Genomic DNA, 17136 nt, shown 5'->3' on the forward strand with positions numbered 1-17136 from the left:
TCATATACACTTTGTAATCAACATTTGTTAGACTTATTGGCCTATAATTTTCTACCGACTGCAATCTTTCAGGGTCTTCAGTTTTCGGTATAAGTATAATATGACTTTTCCTAAAAGACATGGGCATTTGTTTGACGTCATATGCCTCCGTTATGGTACGGTGAAGCATTTCTGAAATTTCTGTTTTGAAAAACTTATAAAAGGCCGTCCCGATGCCATCTGGTCCAGGTGTCTTGCCGTTACTGAGGTCATCAATCGCTTTCTGAATTTCTTCTATTGCTATTGGCCTTTCAAGACCAATTTTAACGTCCTCATCCAGTTTGGGCATAAGTGACAGAAAATCCCTTTACAAAAGGATCTTGCACTTCTGCTTCGCTCCCCAACAAGCTCCGATACCGTTCAAGGAAAGCCAGTTCAATAATCTTCTGGTCTGACGAAACCGTGCCCCGATAGCGTATTTCTTTTATTTCCTTTTTGGTAGCATACCTCTTTTCTTCAGCTAGCGCGCGTTTGGTGGGTGTTTCTCCCACCAAAAACCGTTCCGCACGTGCCCTTACCACGGCGCCTTTATATCTTTCCTCAGCGATGGATTCCATCTGTCTTTTCACTTCTTTAATTTCTTTTCTGAACAATCCGGGTATCGTGCTATCGGCATTTAAAAGATAGTCCTGTGTGGCTTGTAGTTCGTTTTCTTTTTGTTGTTCTTTATATCGTAGGATGCTTGACCTCTCAATTGCGCACATTTTTACTTCGGTTTTAAAATTCTCCCAAACCGCGGTAAAGCTTGTGGTTTCATTAAACAGAGCTTCTTTGCACTTTTGGCTCACCAGTTTAACAAACGCTTCGTCTTTCAAAAGGTTTTCATTTAACTTCCAAAGGTCCCAATTAAACGGACTTGTTTTTCTTTTATTACCTACTTGGAACATTACAAGACTATGGTCACTAAAGCTAACGTGTTTCACTATGTAGTTAGTACAAAAAGCCAAGATACATTGCGAAATGTACACGCGATCTAACCTTGCGTGGCTTTGAAGCTGAAAGTGTGTGAACTGCGCATGGTTTCCGCGAAGAACATCACCAACGTCCACAAGGTCACATTCCTCTGTTAAAGCTCGAAGCTGCAGCGCACTCTTGTCATGAACTGGATTATTACTAACCGTGTCTTCAGGCATGCAAACGCAATCGAAGTCACCAAGTAACGCGACAATTCTGTCACACTTTAAAAAATTTGCTACGTAATCAAAAAAACATTTTCTGTCAGAACATGTATTAGGTGCGTATACACAAATAATTCGCCATTTCTTTCCATGAAAAGAAAAATCACAAAGTGCTAATCTGCCATCTTGAGAAGTTGTGACACTTTCTTCAATAATACCAATAGACCGTTTTAAAAAGATTACACATCCTCGCGACTTTCCAATGGCATGGCATACACAGACATTAAAATTTGCTTTATAATTATCAACCATGCGGTCAGCCTGCTCCTCGCTCTCAATTTTCGATTCTTGTAACGCTAAGATGTCGATATCATTTTCAATTAACAGACGCTTTAACTGTACTTGTCGCTTTCTTGCCGTTAACCCTCGTATATTCAGAGTACCTATCCGAAGCGCTGACGGTAATTTAAAGGACATTGAATGTGAGGGGTCAAGCCGACCGCAGTGCGATAGATTCATGATTCTGGGACTCAGACTCACAGTCTCACGCCGGTCTGTAAGAAGTGGCCTCGCTGTGTGAAACGAGGCCGAAGCGTGTTCCTTGGCGGCACACATTGCTGACACACAGCGCTGCTCGTCCGACCCAGTTCAACCGTCAAGTGCTATTCCGGTCAGCAACCCCGCTAACGCGGGGTCACTGTTGGTGTGGCCCTTTATCTGGCGGCACGTTGGGTTTTACTTTAAACGAACTTCTTCTGATGACTGGTGTCTTCAGGACTGGCTCGCCAGTGCAGTCTTCGCCTCGCTTGCCGACGTCTTCATTCCGTTCACGCGGCCTCTTTGAGACAGCTGAGGTGCCGCTTTTGCCTCCGTCTTTGTCGGCGTCTTCCTTGTTAAGTTCGAACTCATAGGTTTCCATGACGGTCGCAGGAACGCTTGTGTTGTCCGAGACTTTATCCTCTTCTGCTGTTTCTTGTAGCTCGTTGGCTTTGCTGTCCTGGTTGTCGTCCTTTCCTTCAGCGTTTTCAAAGGAGGGTTGCGTTAATGGCTTGCCGCCAGAGCTTGATGCAACCCCACCTCCGCTGGTTGTTTCCTCCGCATCGACCTGGTCCATGAGGTGTTCGTTCACAGTGTCATTTCTACCGGACCCTGTTACGTTTGCGTAGCTACGCACACACTGGGTATCGTCATGGCCATAGCGACGGCAGAGCCCGCATCGTGGAACTCGGCACTCGCGCCGTATGTGACCCCTGCCGTGGCACCGGAGGCAGAGCGGCGGTCTCCCTGGTACATGCACTAGTGCATGGTCTTCGCCGACGCGGAACTGGTGTGGCAGGTCTTCCACGGTGTAGCCAGCCTTCAGGCGCAGGGATACTAGACGCGTGTGGGAACCCTTGTCATTACAGCCTGCCACACGCCACTTCTCCCTCGATATATCGCTAATAGTGCCGTAAGGCGACAGGGCAGTTCTCACGTCCTCGTCCGGCGTGGTGTGCAGAAGCCAATACAGCTTCATCCTGATGTCTTGGTTGCAGGGGTCTATGACGACACACCGCTGCTCCTTAACACTGAAGGCTGGGGCTGTCAAAATCTTCTGCTTGGCTTTTCCGTCTTTGAATGTTATCGCCCAGACGTGATTCATTTGATACGCTCCTAGGGCTACAACTTCCGGCATGAGCTGCAGACGGTCTAAAGCATCTCGGAAATGTTCGACACGGTATGGCCTTGTCTTTACATCAGCGTGCAAAAAAACAGTAGTCGTAACGGTCGTACCTGAAGGCAACTGCGGCAAAATGATCTGGTATTCCTGCGATGTCGTATCGTTCAACCTGATGCCGCGACCCAGCTGGGCCGCTGAAACCGCCCCTGAGGAGCAAGACATTCTGCGTCCGCACCGTACGGTAGCCGGAAGTAGAATCCCACTATACTAACGAGGAGACATGCGAGATGTCAGCTAAAGCAGTATATAGACGATTTGAAAAAAAAATCGCAATAGCGTTGGCACAATCATGTCCACAAGTGGGAAAAGATAGAGACAGCTACTGGAGAGGAGGAGCGCCGAGTGCGCCGCCGCGAGCGCCAGCAAACGAGAAGGAAAAAAAGAAACACTCCCCGTCGGGGAATCAAACCCCGGTCTCCCGCGTGACAGGCGGGGATACTGGCCACTATACTAACGAGGAGACATGCGAGATGTCAGCTAAAGCAGTATATAGACGATTTGAAAAAAAATCGCAATAGCGTTGGAACAATCATGTCCACAAGTGGGAAAAGATAGAGACAGCTACTGGAGAGGAGGAGCGCCGAGTGCGCCGCCGCGAGCGCCTGCAAACGAGAAGGAAAAAAAGAAACACTCCCCGTCGGGGAATCAAACCCCGGTCTCCCGCGTGACAGGCGGGGATACTGGCCACTATACTAACGAGGAGACATGCGAGATGTCAGCTAAAGCAGTATATAGACGATTTGAAAAAAAATCGCAATAGCGTTGGCACAATCATGTCCACAAGTGGGAAAAGATAGAGACAGCTACTGGAGAGGAGGAGCGCCGAGTGCGCCGCCGCGAGCGCCTGCAAACGAGAAGGAAAAAAAGAAACACTCCCCGTCGGGGAATCAAACACCGGTCTCCCGCGTGACAGGCGGGGATACTGGCCACTATAATAACGAGGAGACATGCGAGATGTCAGCTAAAGCAGTATATAGACGATTTGAAAAAAAATCGCAATAGCGTTGGCACAATCATGTCCACAAGTGGGAAAAGATAGAGACAGCTACTGGAGAGGAGGAGCGCCGAGTGCGCCGCCGCGAGCGCCTGCAAACGAGAAGGAAAAAAAGAAACACTCCCCGTCGGGGAATCAAACCCCGGTCTCCCGCGTGACAGGCGGGAATACTGGCCACTATACTAACGAGGAGACATGCGAGATGTCAGCTAAAGCAGTATATAGACGATTTGAAAAAAAATCGCAATAGCGTTGGCACAATCATGTCCACAAGTGGGAAAAGATAGAGACAGCTACTGGAGAGGAGGAGCGCTGAGTGCGCCGCCGCGAGCGCCTGCAAACGAGAAGGAAAAAAAGAAACACTCCCCGTCGGGGAATCAAACCCCGGTCTCCCGCGTGACAGGCGGGGATACTGGCCACTATACTAACGAGGAGACATGCGAGATGTCAGCTAAAGCAGTATATAGACGATTTGAAAAAAAATCGCAATAGCGTTGGCACAATCATGTCCACAAGTGGGAAAAGATAGAGACAGCTACTGGAGAGGAGGAGCGCCGAGTGCGCCGCCGCGAGCGCCTGCAAACGAGAAGGAAAAAAAGAAACACTCCCCGTCGGGGAATCAAACCCCGGTCTCCCGCGTGACAGGCAGGGATACTGGCCACTATACTAACGAGGAGACATGCGAGATGTCAGCTAAAGCAGTATATAGACGATTTGAAAAAAAATCGCAATAGCGTTGGAACAATCATGTCCACAAGTGGGAAAAGATAGAGACAGCTACTGGAGAGGAGGAGCGCCGAGTGCGCCGCCGCGAGCGCCTGCAAACGAGAAGGAAAAAAAGAAACACTCCCCGTCGGGGAATCAAACCCCGGTCTCCCGCGTGACAGGCGGGGATACTGGCCACTATACTAACGAGGAGACATGCGAGATGTCAGCTACAGCAGTATATAGACGATTTGAAAAAAAAATCGCAATAGCGTTGGCACAATCATGTCCACAAGTGGGAAAAGATAGAGACAGCTACTGGAGAGGAGGAGCGCCGAGTGCGCCGCCGCGAGCGCCTACAAACGAGAAGGAAAAAAAGAAACACTCCCCGTCGGGGAATCAAACCCCGGTCTCCCGCGTGACAGGCGGGGATACTGGCCACTATACTAACGAGGAGACATGCGAGATGTCAGCTAAAGCAGTATATAGACGATTTGAAAAAAAAATCGCAATAGCGTTGGCACAATCATGTCCACAAGTGGGAAAAGATAGAGACAGCTACTGGAGAGGAGGAGCGCCGAGTGCGCCGCCGCGAGCGCCTACAAACGAGAAGGAAAAAAAGAAACACTCCCCGTCGGGGAATCGAACCCCGGTCTCCCGCGTGACAGGCGGGGATACTGGCCACTATACTAACGAGGAGACATGCGAGATGTCAGCTAAAGCAGTATATAGACGATTTGAAAAAAAATCGCAATAGCGTTGGCACAATCATGTCCACAAGTGGGAAAAGATAGAGACAGCTACTGGAGAGGAGGAGCGCCGAGTGCGCCGCCGCGAGCGCCTACAAACGAGAAGGAAAAAAGAAACACTCCCCGTCGGGGAATCGAACCCCGGTCTCCCGCGTGACAGGCGGGGATACTGGCCACTATACTAACGAGGAGACATGCGAGATGTCAGCTAAAGCAGTATATAGACGATTTGAAAAAAAATCGCAATAGCGTTGGCACAATCATGTCCACAAGTGGGAAAAGATAGAGACAGCTACTGGAGAGGAGGAGCGCCGAGTGCGCCACCGCGAGCGCCTACAAACGAGAAGGAAAAAAGAAACACTCCCCGTCGGGGAATCGAACCCCGGTCTCCCGCGTGACAGGCGGGGATACTGGCCACTATACTAACGAGGAGACATGCGAGATGTCAGCTAAAGCAGTATATAGACGATTTGAAAAAAAATCGCAATAGCGTTGGCACAATCATGTCCACAAGTGGGAAAAGATAGAGACAGCTACTGGAGAGGAGGAGCGCCGAGTGCGCCGCCGCGAGCGCCTGCAAACGAGAAGGAAAAAAAGAAACACTCCCCGTCGGGGAATCAAACCCCGGTCTCCCGCGTGACAGGCGGGGATACTGGCCACTATACTAACGAGGAGACATGCGAGATGTCAGCTAAAGCAGTATATAGACGATTTGAAAAAAAATCGCAATAGCGTTGGCACAATCATGTCCACAAGTGGGAAAAGATAGAGACAGCTACTGGAGAGGAGGAGCGCCGAGTGCGCCGCCGCGAGCGCCTACAAACGAGAAGGAAAAAAGAAACACTCCCCGTCGGGGAATCGAACCCCGGTCTCCCGCGTGACAGGCGGGGATACTGGCCACTATACTAACGAGGAGACATGCGAGATGTCAGCTAAAGCAGTATATAGACGATTTGAAAAAAAATCGCAATAGCGTTGGCACAATCATGTCCACAAGTGGGAAAAGATAGAGACAGCTACTGGAGAGGAGGAGCGCCGAGTGCGCCGCCGCGAGCGCCTACAAACGAGAAGGAAAAAAAGAAACACTCCCCGTCGGGGAATCGAACCCCGGTCTCCCGCGTGACAGGCGGGGATACTGGCCACTATACTAACGAGGAGACATGCGAGATGTCAGCTAAAGCAGTATATAGACGATTTGAAAAAAAATCGCAATAGCGTTGGCACAATCATGTCCACAAGTGGGAAAAGATAGAGACAGCTACTGGAGAGGAGGAGCGCCGAGTGTGCCGCCGCGAGCGCCTACAAACGAGAAGGAAAAAAGAAACACTCCCCGTCGGGGAATCAAACCCCGGTCTCCCGCGTGACAGGCGGGGATACTGGCCACTATAATAACGAGGAGACATGCGAGGCGTCAGCTAAAGCAGTATATAGACGATTTGAAAAAAAAATCGCAATAGCGTTGGCACAATCATGTCCACAAGTGGGAAAAGATAGAGACAGCTACTGGAGAGGAGGAGCGCCGAGTGCGCCGCCGCGAGCGCCTACAAACGAGAAGGAAAAAAGAAACACTCCCCGTCGGGGAATCAAACCCCGGTCTCCCGCGTGACAGGCGGGGATACTGGCCACTATACTAACGAGGAGACATGCGAGATGTCAGCTAAAGCAGTATATAGACGATTTGAAAAAAAATCGCAATAGCGTTGGCACAATCATGTCCACAAGTGGGAAAAGATAGGGACAGCTACTGGAGAGGAGGAGCGCCGAGTGCGCCGCCGCGAGCGCCTACAAACGAGAAGGACAAAAGAAACACTCCCCGTCGGGGAATCGAACCCCGGTCTCCCGCGTGACAGGCGGGGATACTGGCCACTATACTAACGAGGAGACATGCGAGGCGTCAGCTAAAGCAGTATATAGACGATTTGAAAAAAAAAATCGCAATAGCGTTGGCACAATCATGCCCACAAGTGGGAAAAGATAGAGACAGCTACTGGAGAGGAGGAGCGCCGAGTGCGCCGCCGCGAGCGCCTACAAACGAGAAGGAAAAAAGAAACACTCCCCGTCGGGGAATCGAACCCCGGTCTCCCGCGTGACAGGCGGGGATACTGGCCACTATACTAACGAGGTTTTTTTTTCTTTATTGCCTGTTTTCTTTTACAGGTGGTGGAAACAGAGAAACATGAATGATAAAAGGAAATACTTGGACCAAGTCTTGATCCGGTGTGCTCACGTTAAAATTTCTTCAAGTTACACAATTCGTCCAAGAGAGGTATAGCCAGTCAGGAGGCTCTGGTTGCGCTTTATACAGTTCGCGTATATAATCCACGTTTACAATGAAATTTTCCCTGATAGGACGTGCGTGAAGGTCGGCATTGCGCACCGCCATTCCAGTCTGCCAGATGCTGTGAAGTGCTATCAGCATGAACATGTCGTACGGGACGCAGTCTTCATTGTCCACACTCAGAAAACGAATGCCATCACTCGTGATGGGTAGGTCCTTTTTCAATGTGCGCTGCAGAATGTCCCAATGGAATACAGCGTCCCAGCAGTGAAGAAATACGTGTTCTACCGTTTCGGGCGTCTTACAAAGTAGACAGTTTGTTGTCCATGGAACGTAGAGTCCCTTATCAGCTAACCATTGCTTTACTGGGAGCGTCCCAGAATGAAGTTTAAAGAAGAAAGTTTTTGTTCCCGGTTTTACGTTCATCTTTTTAACCCTTCTTAGCACGTCCTGTCCGGGTCCGACATTGAATAAAGTTCTGTACCGCGGTGTTGGCAACAAACAGTCGACAAGGTCTTTGTAAAGTGTTTTCCGTTTTACAGAGGACAAATACTCTAGTGAAAAGCGCACTTTCAGAAATTGAAAAGACTGCACTACTTCACGCAAGAATCCAGTCACATAATGGTACATATTGTTATTCGATGACACAACAAATTCTGGAACGTGTGAACACAGCCTTAATTTTATTACAGTTTGTAAAAAGCCATTTCTTTGGTCGCGGAGAAAGATAAAACGAGACACAACTTGCCCAATAAATAAATGACACAAACCCAATCCACCGTTTCGGACCGGTAAGAATAAATTTGAGCGACTTGTTCGTTCCCAGGTCGATCTCCACACAAACAGGGCGAAAATCCTGTGAAATTTCTGCACATTCACCCGCGACATACAAAGGACTTGGAACACATACCATATTTTTGCTATTAAAAACAGGTTGCATACATACGCCCGTGCATAAATAGAGAGCTCCCACCCACCCCAGGCGTTTGTTTTTTGCCGGATTGTTTCTGCTTCGTCCTTCCAATACTCGTTGTTGTCACGATAAACCTCGAGTGGCACCCCTAGGTACTTCAGTGGGCGGGTTTCCCATTTTACATTTACGTATACATCAGGCTTCATATCCCAATTACCATACCAAAACGCAGTTGTTTTATCCCAGTTAATCATGCTACCTGTCATGGAACAAAATTGTTTGGCTGTATGAACAACTTCACGTATGCTATGCCTATCTTGACAGAGTACGGGCACATCGTCAGCATATGCAAGAATCTTTACTTCAGTACTCTAATCTAAATCCGTGCACGTTTGAACTTTGGATAATTGATAAGCAAAAGGGTTCTAGGTATATGGCAAAAAGTAAGGCTGAGGCCGGGCATCCTTGTCTGATAGAACTGAGTAGGTCAATTTCTTCACTCAGCGTCCCATTAACTACCAGGCGTGTTAGACACTGCGAGTACGCCATCTTTAATCCATCAAGAAACACAGTTCCAACTTGCACATGTTCTAACACGTTGAGCAACACTTCATGGGAGACAGGGTCAAAAGCTTTTTGTAAGTCTAATTGCATCATTGCTATTCGGTCTCCAAAGTCATCGCAAATCTCTAAGACACTTCTTACTACATGTATATTTGTCGTAATGCTACGACCTTTTATGCCACATGTCTGGTGCGGTCCTACAAAGTCTTGAACGACATTCTGCATTCTTTTGGCCAACACCTTCATGAAAATTTTGTAATCCGTATTCAAGAGGCTAATGGGGCGATATGACGTCACAGACTGAAGTTTGATGTCATCGTCTGATTTGGGGATTAAAACAGTGTGCGCTTCAGTGAAAGACTGTGGTAGCTTCTTTTTATACCCCTCTTCGATAACTTCGAACAGCGCGCTGGCAATCTCTTCTTTAAACTTTTTATAGAATTCTGCTCCGATTCCATCTGGGCCAGGTGTCTTTCCAGTGCTTAAGTCATCGATAGCTTTTTTAATCTCCTGTATACTGATAGGTTCCTCCAAACTTTTTTTAGTTTCGTCGTCAAGCTTGGGCACTAAAGAAAGGAAATCTTCACTAAATCCACTCGCCATCGGAATACGTTTTCCAAGCAAATCGCCATAGTGTTCAACAAACGCGTTCATCATCTGACTTTTTTCTTTCGTCAGTCTGCCATTGTACATTATTTACTTAACTTCTTTTCTTCGTGCATATTGCTTTTCATCACTTAGTGCCCGCTTTGTCGGCGTTTCGCCCATCCAAAGCTTTTCTGTTCTTGACCTAATAATAGCACCTCTGTACTTCTCTTTATCTAAAAGTTCCAGCTTGTTTTGGTATTTTTGATTTCGTCAGTGAACGAGCCCGGTTTCGCACTCTCTTCCTTTTATAGTGCTTGCAGTTGCGACTGCAATTTCTTCTCGTCTTGTTTCTTCTCAAAATTTAGGATAGTGGTACGTTCTATAGCACTCAATTTAACATCTTGTTTAAAAACTTCCCACCACGTTTCCCAGTCGTCTTTTCCATCTTCATACAGCATCGTTAACGCTTCACTTATATTTCTAGAAAAATTTTTATCTTTCATGATGCTATTATTTAATTTCCAAAGGTGCCAGTTGAACTTAGGCATTTTTTCCTTTGTCCCAAGCGTGAATTTTACCAAACAGTGGTCGCTAAAAGACACTGGTATAACAACATATTCGTCACAACACATCACAAGGTAAGTGGGATGTAGGCTCTATCCAAACGCGCGTGACTTTGTCCCTGAAAATGTGTGAACTCAACCCCGCCATTAGACATGCAGAGGGCCACATCTTCTAGTCCATTCTCTGCAATCAATTTCGTCAATAACAGTGCGCTTTGATCGCGCAAATTTACACGTTTAGCGCGGTCCTCAATCGCGCAAACACAGTTGAAGTCACCAATTAGTATCACATATTTACTACAATCAAGGAAACCACCAATCTCTTCAAAGAATGCTTTCCTTTCGTTGTCACGATTTGGGGCGTACAAGCAAATCACGCGCCATTCAAAATTCATTAACGACAAATCACAAACCACGAAGCGTCCGCTCTCACTGCTTCTTATACTTGTCTCAACTGCACCCATCGATCTTTTTATAAAAATTGCACACCCTCCCGATAAGCCATCAGCATGTGACACATAAACATTATACGTTGCACTGAAAGGCGCAACCATTCGATTAGTTTCGTCCTCCCTGTGTACTTTTGTTTCTTGCACGGCGATCGCGTCCAAATCATGTTCCGCAAATAGCCTACTTAATTGGTATTGGCGTCTTCTAGACGAAAGCCCGCGCACATTTAGAGTGGCGAAACGAACTGCTCTCTCAAGTCTAACAGCCATCTTTATATTTAAAAAAGGATGCGCTCACCAAACAGTCTGTGCCCCGATATTGGGGTACACCCTCGGTGCGTTAGCCGTGCTGTCAAGTGGGCGGCTTAGCCGCCCTCTTCTCCCCCTCCGTAACGTTTGGCTTTGGGGTGGGCCGCAGCCGGCGACTGGTGAACGCTTTCGTCGGCGGTTCACTGCTGTTGGCGTCCTTTGTCTCTGCACCGGCGTCGTCTCGTGGTCTCTTTCCCAGCGAACTGCTGTCTTCTGGTTCACGGCAATCCATGGCGTCCACTTCGTCACTCTTGTGGTGAACTCCCGCTGTCTCTTTATTTCCACTTGTGTGTTTGGCACCACCCTCGATGATTTCAGAGCCCTGTATCTTGGCTTTTGCGTCTGCTGTAATTTCTACATGTACAGTGGCTGTCAAATTTTCCGCGGTATGTGTTTTCCGGTTGCTTACTTTCTTTGGTGCTGGTGCCTTGTACTCCTGATGTTGTTGCAGAATGCAGACATTCTTCTGCTTCCGCTTCGTCCATGGTGAGCTCGGATTTCTCCATGCTCAACGTGGCCATGGCAGCTGCCGCATACGTCCTCGAGCAGTTTTCTATGGCGTGTCCAAAGCGTTTGCAGACGTTGCACCGCGGCACGCGGCAGTCCCTTCTTATGTGGCCAATCTGTTGGCAGCGCAAGCACCTTGGCGCTCTTCCGGGCGCTACAACAAGGGCTAGCTCACCTCCGACGCGCAGCTGATGTGGTATATCATCCAACGTAACGTCAGCCTTCAGTCGCACCACAACTGTGCGTGTCATGGTGCTCTGTTGGCTGTAGCCGTCAAGGCGCCAGTTATCCAGTCCTATTTCCAAGACGGTACCGTAAGGGTTCAGGGCGTTTCGCACGTCTTCTTCGCGTACATGGTAGAGCAGCCAGTGAAGCTTCAGACGGACGTCGCGGTGACTTGGATCAATTACGATGCATCTCCGACCCTTGACCGTCAATTCCGGTTCGGCCAAAAACTTCTTGGCGCCTTCAGCAGTGTTGCATGTGACCGCCCACACATGATTCATTTGATATGCGCCGAGCGCAAGAACCTCGGTGGGCGGAACACGTTGAAACAGTGGCTCACGAAAGTCTTCTGCGCGATATGGTCTACCTTTTACATCAGCATGTAGAAAAACGGTATTTTTAACAACGTACCCAGTTGGCAGTGGGGGCAAAATGATTGCATAGTCCTGCGACATTTCGTTCCTGGTACCGCGGCTATGGTGGGCCGCTACATCCGCTCCGACGGAGCTCATATCAGCCACGTCCGTACACTACGGTGGCCGGAAGTCAACCTCCGATACTGGCCACTATACTAACGAGGAGACATGCGAGGTGTCAGCTAAAGCAGTATATACACGATTTGAAAAAAAAATCGACATAGTGTTGGGGCAATCATGCCCATAGTGGGAAGAAATAGAGACAGCTACTGGAGAGGAGGAGCGCCGAGTGCGCCGCCGCGTGCGCCTGCAAACGAGAAGGAAAAAAAGAAACACTCCCCGTCGGGGAATCGAACCCCGGTCTCCCGCGTGACAGGCGGGGATACTGGCCACTATACTAACGAGGAGACATTCCAGGTGTCAGCTAAAGCAGTATATACACGATTTGAAAAAAAATAGCAACAGTGTTGGCACAATCATGCCCACAAGAGGGAAAAGATAGAGACAGCTACTGGAGAGGAGGAGCGCCGAGTGCGCCGTCGCGTGCGCCTGCAAACGAGAAGGAAAAAAGAAACACTCCCAGTCGGGGAATCGAACCCCGGTCTCCCGCGTGACAGGCGGGGATACTGGCCACTATACTAACGAGGAGTTTTTTTTTTCTTTATTGCCTGTTTACACAATACAGAAAACAACAGAAGGATCTCAAAATCTTTTGAAATTAATCAACTCATCAAACAGTGTAACCCAATCAGGTGTTTCTGGCTGGGCTCGGTAAAACTCTCGCATATATGCTACATGTTCAATAAAATTTTCCCTTACAGGCCGAGCGTTAGTGTCGGCATGTCTTACCGACATTCGGGTTTTCCGCATACTATGGAGGCTGAGTACCATTATCACGTCGTAGGGAATGTCGCCGTGATTCTCAACTGGTAAATATCGGATTCCATGTGGTGTAATATGTAAGTCCTTTTTGATAGTTCGCTGAAGGATGTCCCAGTGAAAAATGGGATCTCAGCATTCAATAAATACATGTTCTATTGTCTCTGGTTTTTGGCATAGTATGCAGTTGACTGTCCACGGCACAATTATTCCTTTATCTTGTAGCCACGTTTTTACAGGTAGAGTGTTTGTATGGAGCTTGAAGAAAAAGGATTTTACATGTGGTCGTATCGGCATTGCTTTAACCCGTTTTAAGACGTCTTGTCCACAGCTTCCAGTGTATATGCTTCTGTACACTGGCAGAGGTAACATCACATCCAGTAAATCCTTGTAGAGCTTTTTCTTTTTTACCGTACTCAAGTATTCTATGGAGAACCTTACTTTAAGCATGCGAAAGGCTACTACAACCTCGCGCCAATAACCTTTTATACGGTGCATCGCAGTCTTATTTGTAGAGACGATGAATTCAGGTAGTGCATTGTGTAAACAAACTTGCATAACTGTACGCAGAAATGGGTCACACTGATCTCTTAAAAATATAAAACGCGACACAATCTGTCTGATAAACAGGTGCGACAGGCCAAGGCCACCTTTTCTGACGGACAAAAACAGATTAGTTCGACTCGTTCGTTCCCAACTACCTCCCCAAATAAACACTGCAAATACTCTATTAATTTTTTGTAGGTTAGTACGCGACATGAACAATACTTGCATAACATACCACAACTTGGCAACTAAGAATAGATTGCAAGTAGTTGCACGGGCAAACATTGACAAATTTCGACCTTGCCATCCCTGCGTGTTCTCTTTCAAGCGATCTGTTTCCTCGTTCCAATACGATTCGGTGTCTTCATAACATTGTAATGGGACACCCAAGTACGTTGTTGGCATTGCTGTCCATTGGATGCCAGCAAATAATTCAGGCCTCTCGCTCCACTCTCCATGCCAGAAACCTGCGGTCTTCTCCCAATTGATCTTGCAGCCAGATTCCTTGCAAAACTCGCCAGTCAACCTAACCACCTCTTTGATGCTTTCGGCATCTTTGCAAAAGACAGCAATGTCATCAGCGTATGCGAGGACCTTGACTTCCGTCGTTTCAAGCATAAAACCGCGTACACTGACTATTTATTAAACTCAAGCAGAAAGGTTCTAAGTAAATATCAAAAAGTAATGATGAAATTGCACATCCCTTCCTCACACTGGAGAGAAGCTGGATTGGTTCACTTAACTTCTTGTTTATAATGATGCGTGTGCTGCACTCTGAGTAGGCCATTTTTACTCCTTCTAATATCAGTCCGCCGACATTAACATATTCTAATATTGAAAATAGTACTTCATGTGACACATTATCAAACGCTTTCTCTAAATCTAGTTGCAACACTGCAACCTGACATGAGAGAGCATCACAGCACTCAAGGACACAGCGAGCTACATGAGTATTGGTGGAAATTGTTCTGCCCTTGATTCCACATGTTTGATGCGGTCCCGCTAGTCGCGTTACAACACTTTGAAGTCTCTTTGCTAACACTTTCGTGAATATTTTGTAATCACAGTTCGTGAGGCTTATTGGTCGATAAGACTTTACTGACAACAGTTTAACCGGGTCCTCGCACTTAGGGATTAGCACTGTATGAGCGGTTCGGAACGATGGCGGCATTCGCTGTGTTGCATACATTTCCTTGAAGACATTATGCAATAATTGGCTGAGCTGACATTTGAAAGCCTTATAAAAGGGCGCACCTAAACCATCAGGCCCGGGAGCCTTTCCTGCACCAAGTCCATCTATGGCGTCTTCAATTTCTCGCAATGTGATTGGAAATTCCAGGCTTGCTTTAATGTCATCTTCGAGACGTGGCATAAAATGAAGAAAATCTCGCTCAAATCCTTCTATTATATTTTTCTTGTTCCCAAGCAGTTCACGATAATAATCTACGAATGCTTGCTCTATCATTGTGGGTTCGGACGTTTCCTCGTTTTGATATATTATTGCTTGTATTTCATTTTTTGTCGCGTATCTCTTTTCGTCACTTAGCGCCCGTTTAGTAGGCGTTTCCCCATTCCACAGTCGTTCCGCTCGCGCTCGTACCATCGCTCCCTTGTATCGTTCTTGGTCGATAAGTTCGAGCTTACTTTTTATTTCCTTTATCTGCTTCATGCAAGATCCAGCGTTCTGACATTCTGTAGACATGAGAAATTCTAGTTCGCTGGTTAATTCTTTTTCTTCTTGTTTTTCCTTGCGGCGTAGCGCAGTTGCTTTTCCTATCGCTTTTATTTTAACATCAATTTTGAGAGTTTCCCTTGTTTCAATACAGTGATTAGGTTGCGCTGTCATAGAGGAATTAATCATTTCACTTATATCTCTGATAAAGCTTTCATCATCGAGCAGTTTGGCATTAAACTTCCAAAGATCCCAATTAAATTTCGTTTCTTTTCGTTTTTGACCTAAATCAAACGTCACTAGACTATGATCAGAAAAGGATACATGTTTTATCTCGTAACTTTGACACAATGGCACGAGCTGCATTGCAATATAAGCTCGGTCTAATCACGCATGACTTTCACCTTGATGGTGCGTATAAGCGGAAGCTTTGCCTGTCGATAACAGAATACCGACATCTTCAAATTCATAATCATTCACAAGTATGTTTAAAAACTGTGCGCTCGTATCCATTCGTTTCATTTGTTTAGCTCGGTCTTGTGCTCTGCACACACAGTTGAAATCCCCCATCAATATAAGGTATCGCTCGCACTTCAGGTATTCTTCTAGCTGTTCAAAAAAAAATCTACGTGCACATTCATCATTTGGAGCATACACGCACAAAATACGCCACTTAAAGCCAGAAAAAGAACAATCAAGTATGACAAATCGGCCAGTTCCACATATAATAACTTGTTCCTCTACAATACCAGCACTGTTACGAATAAAGAGTGCGCAGCCTCCAGAAGTTCCCACCGCATGACACACGCAGACGTTATACATTGCTCTAAATGGCTGCACCATGCGGTCCGTCTGTTCCTGACCTTCCACCTTTGTCTCTTGCACGGCGACAATATCTAAATCACTTTCTTGAAAAAGCCGGCTTAATTGGTACTGGCGTCTCCTGCTCGCCAAACCGCGAACGTTTAAAGTGCCTACACGAAGGGGCCTTTTAAGGTTAAGTGTCATGGTTAATCTGAAACAGGTGGACCGCATGGAGTTTACCTCGATCTTTTATGTTGCCACACGGTCGATTCTTTCCGGTGGCGGGCAACGTCACGTCCAGCCAGCAGTCCTCGGGTGGATGCTGCTGTGGCTCTGTAGCTAGGTGACTTGACGCCATGGTAGGTGCTCGGTGTTCGGAAGTGGTGGAATCGCTGCTCTATGCGTTGACCCTCGTTGTTACGAGGGTTTATTTCCCTCAGTTTTCCGGTCAGGAGGGAGGCTGGGTTTCGGTTTGAAGCTGGGCCGTCTGCCCATTTGAAGGCCGGTCTTCACGACTGTCTTGGTGGGCGGTTCTTCTCCGCTACTTGCACTGGGCTTGCCCATTTCGTTGCCTGCATCGTCGCGCGGTCTCTTGGTAGAAGCACCAGGCTCAAGTTCCATGGGCTGTGCGTCGGCTTCTGCTTCTTCACTCAACGCTGCTTCAACGGGTTTGACTTTGTCCGCCTCTTCTGTTTCCGGCGTCACAGGGACTCCATTTGTCTGGGGTGTGGTGTTATCAGCGAAAACACCTTTCCACGCGTCGGTAGGGGCAACTTTTTCATTTGCGCTCTTTGTGTCGACCTGCTTTCGCCCACCAGCGGCTTCTTCGGCGTCTGCTTCATCCATTAAGAGCTCTGCATCCGCGTCCTTCGTTGCTTTTCCGGTGATGCTCGCATATGTGGTCACGCAGTCTAGGTCCGTGTGGCCGAAGCGCCTACACTGGGAACAGCGAGGTACACGGCAGTCACGTCGAATGTGGCCAGTGGTGTTGCAACGAAGGCATAATGGTGCTCGGTTCGGCACAACAACTAGGGCGAGTTCGCTTCCTACATGCAACTGGTGGGGTAGGTCGTCGATAGTGACTCCGGCTCCCAGTTT

The 17136-nt window shown here is 47.6% G+C and overlaps 2 protein-coding genes and 16 non-coding genes across 18 annotated transcripts in view; 1 reads left to right on the forward strand and 17 right to left on the reverse strand.

The window, feature by feature from the left end:
- LOC139057015 (uncharacterized) overlaps window positions 1-17136 on the forward strand; it is a 218104-nt gene that overhangs the window by 64352 nt on the left and 136616 nt on the right. The gene's annotated exons all lie outside the window — the stretch shown is intronic.
- On the reverse strand, window positions 3266-3337 carry TRNAD-GUC (transfer RNA aspartic acid (anticodon GUC)). Its single transcript has one exon. It is a non-coding gene; the product is annotated as a tRNA-Asp (tRNA).
- TRNAD-GUC (transfer RNA aspartic acid (anticodon GUC)) lies at window positions 3508-3579 on the reverse strand. Its single transcript has one exon. It is a non-coding gene; the product is annotated as a tRNA-Asp (tRNA).
- Window positions 3992-4063, reverse strand: TRNAD-GUC (transfer RNA aspartic acid (anticodon GUC)). The gene has a single exon. It is a non-coding gene; the product is annotated as a tRNA-Asp (tRNA).
- Window positions 4234-4305, reverse strand: TRNAD-GUC (transfer RNA aspartic acid (anticodon GUC)). Its single transcript has one exon. It is a non-coding gene; the product is annotated as a tRNA-Asp (tRNA).
- TRNAD-GUC (transfer RNA aspartic acid (anticodon GUC)) lies at window positions 4718-4789 on the reverse strand. The gene has a single exon. It is a non-coding gene; the product is annotated as a tRNA-Asp (tRNA).
- Window positions 4961-5032, reverse strand: TRNAD-GUC (transfer RNA aspartic acid (anticodon GUC)). Its single transcript has one exon. It is a non-coding gene; the product is annotated as a tRNA-Asp (tRNA).
- TRNAD-GUC (transfer RNA aspartic acid (anticodon GUC)) lies at window positions 5204-5275 on the reverse strand. The gene has a single exon. It is a non-coding gene; the product is annotated as a tRNA-Asp (tRNA).
- TRNAD-GUC (transfer RNA aspartic acid (anticodon GUC)) lies at window positions 5445-5516 on the reverse strand. The gene has a single exon. It is a non-coding gene; the product is annotated as a tRNA-Asp (tRNA).
- Window positions 5686-5757, reverse strand: TRNAD-GUC (transfer RNA aspartic acid (anticodon GUC)). Its single transcript has one exon. It is a non-coding gene; the product is annotated as a tRNA-Asp (tRNA).
- On the reverse strand, window positions 5928-5999 carry TRNAD-GUC (transfer RNA aspartic acid (anticodon GUC)). The gene has a single exon. It is a non-coding gene; the product is annotated as a tRNA-Asp (tRNA).
- TRNAD-GUC (transfer RNA aspartic acid (anticodon GUC)) lies at window positions 6169-6240 on the reverse strand. Its single transcript has one exon. It is a non-coding gene; the product is annotated as a tRNA-Asp (tRNA).
- On the reverse strand, window positions 6411-6482 carry TRNAD-GUC (transfer RNA aspartic acid (anticodon GUC)). Its single transcript has one exon. It is a non-coding gene; the product is annotated as a tRNA-Asp (tRNA).
- On the reverse strand, window positions 6894-6965 carry TRNAD-GUC (transfer RNA aspartic acid (anticodon GUC)). Its single transcript has one exon. It is a non-coding gene; the product is annotated as a tRNA-Asp (tRNA).
- On the reverse strand, window positions 7135-7206 carry TRNAD-GUC (transfer RNA aspartic acid (anticodon GUC)). Its single transcript has one exon. It is a non-coding gene; the product is annotated as a tRNA-Asp (tRNA).
- On the reverse strand, window positions 7378-7449 carry TRNAD-GUC (transfer RNA aspartic acid (anticodon GUC)). The gene has a single exon. It is a non-coding gene; the product is annotated as a tRNA-Asp (tRNA).
- On the reverse strand, window positions 11033-12233 carry LOC139057095 (uncharacterized). Its single transcript, XM_070534876.1, has 2 exons — window positions 11399-12233; window positions 11033-11334 (listed from the first exon to the last, which is right to left on the reverse strand). The coding sequence occupies exons 1-2, from the start codon at window positions 12231-12233 to the stop codon at window positions 11033-11035; spliced, it is 1137 nt and encodes a 378-aa protein (XP_070390977.1).
- On the reverse strand, window positions 12473-12544 carry TRNAD-GUC (transfer RNA aspartic acid (anticodon GUC)). The gene has a single exon. It is a non-coding gene; the product is annotated as a tRNA-Asp (tRNA).

The sequence above is a fragment of the Dermacentor albipictus genome, chromosome 3, assembly GCF_038994185.2.
Source record: "Dermacentor albipictus isolate Rhodes 1998 colony chromosome 3, USDA_Dalb.pri_finalv2, whole genome shotgun sequence".
Lineage (NCBI taxonomy): Eukaryota > Metazoa > Arthropoda > Arachnida > Ixodida > Ixodidae > Dermacentor > Dermacentor albipictus.

Coding starts and splice junctions, on each gene's coding strand:
- LOC139057095 (XM_070534876.1), bottom strand. CDS start 12,233: ATGAGCTCCGTCGGAGCGGATGTAGCGGCCCACCATAGCCGCGGTACC. Junction 11,335..11,398: donor AGGCACCAGCACCAAAGAAA/GTAAGCAACCGG, acceptor TAGAAATTACAG/CAGACGCAAAAGCCAAGATA.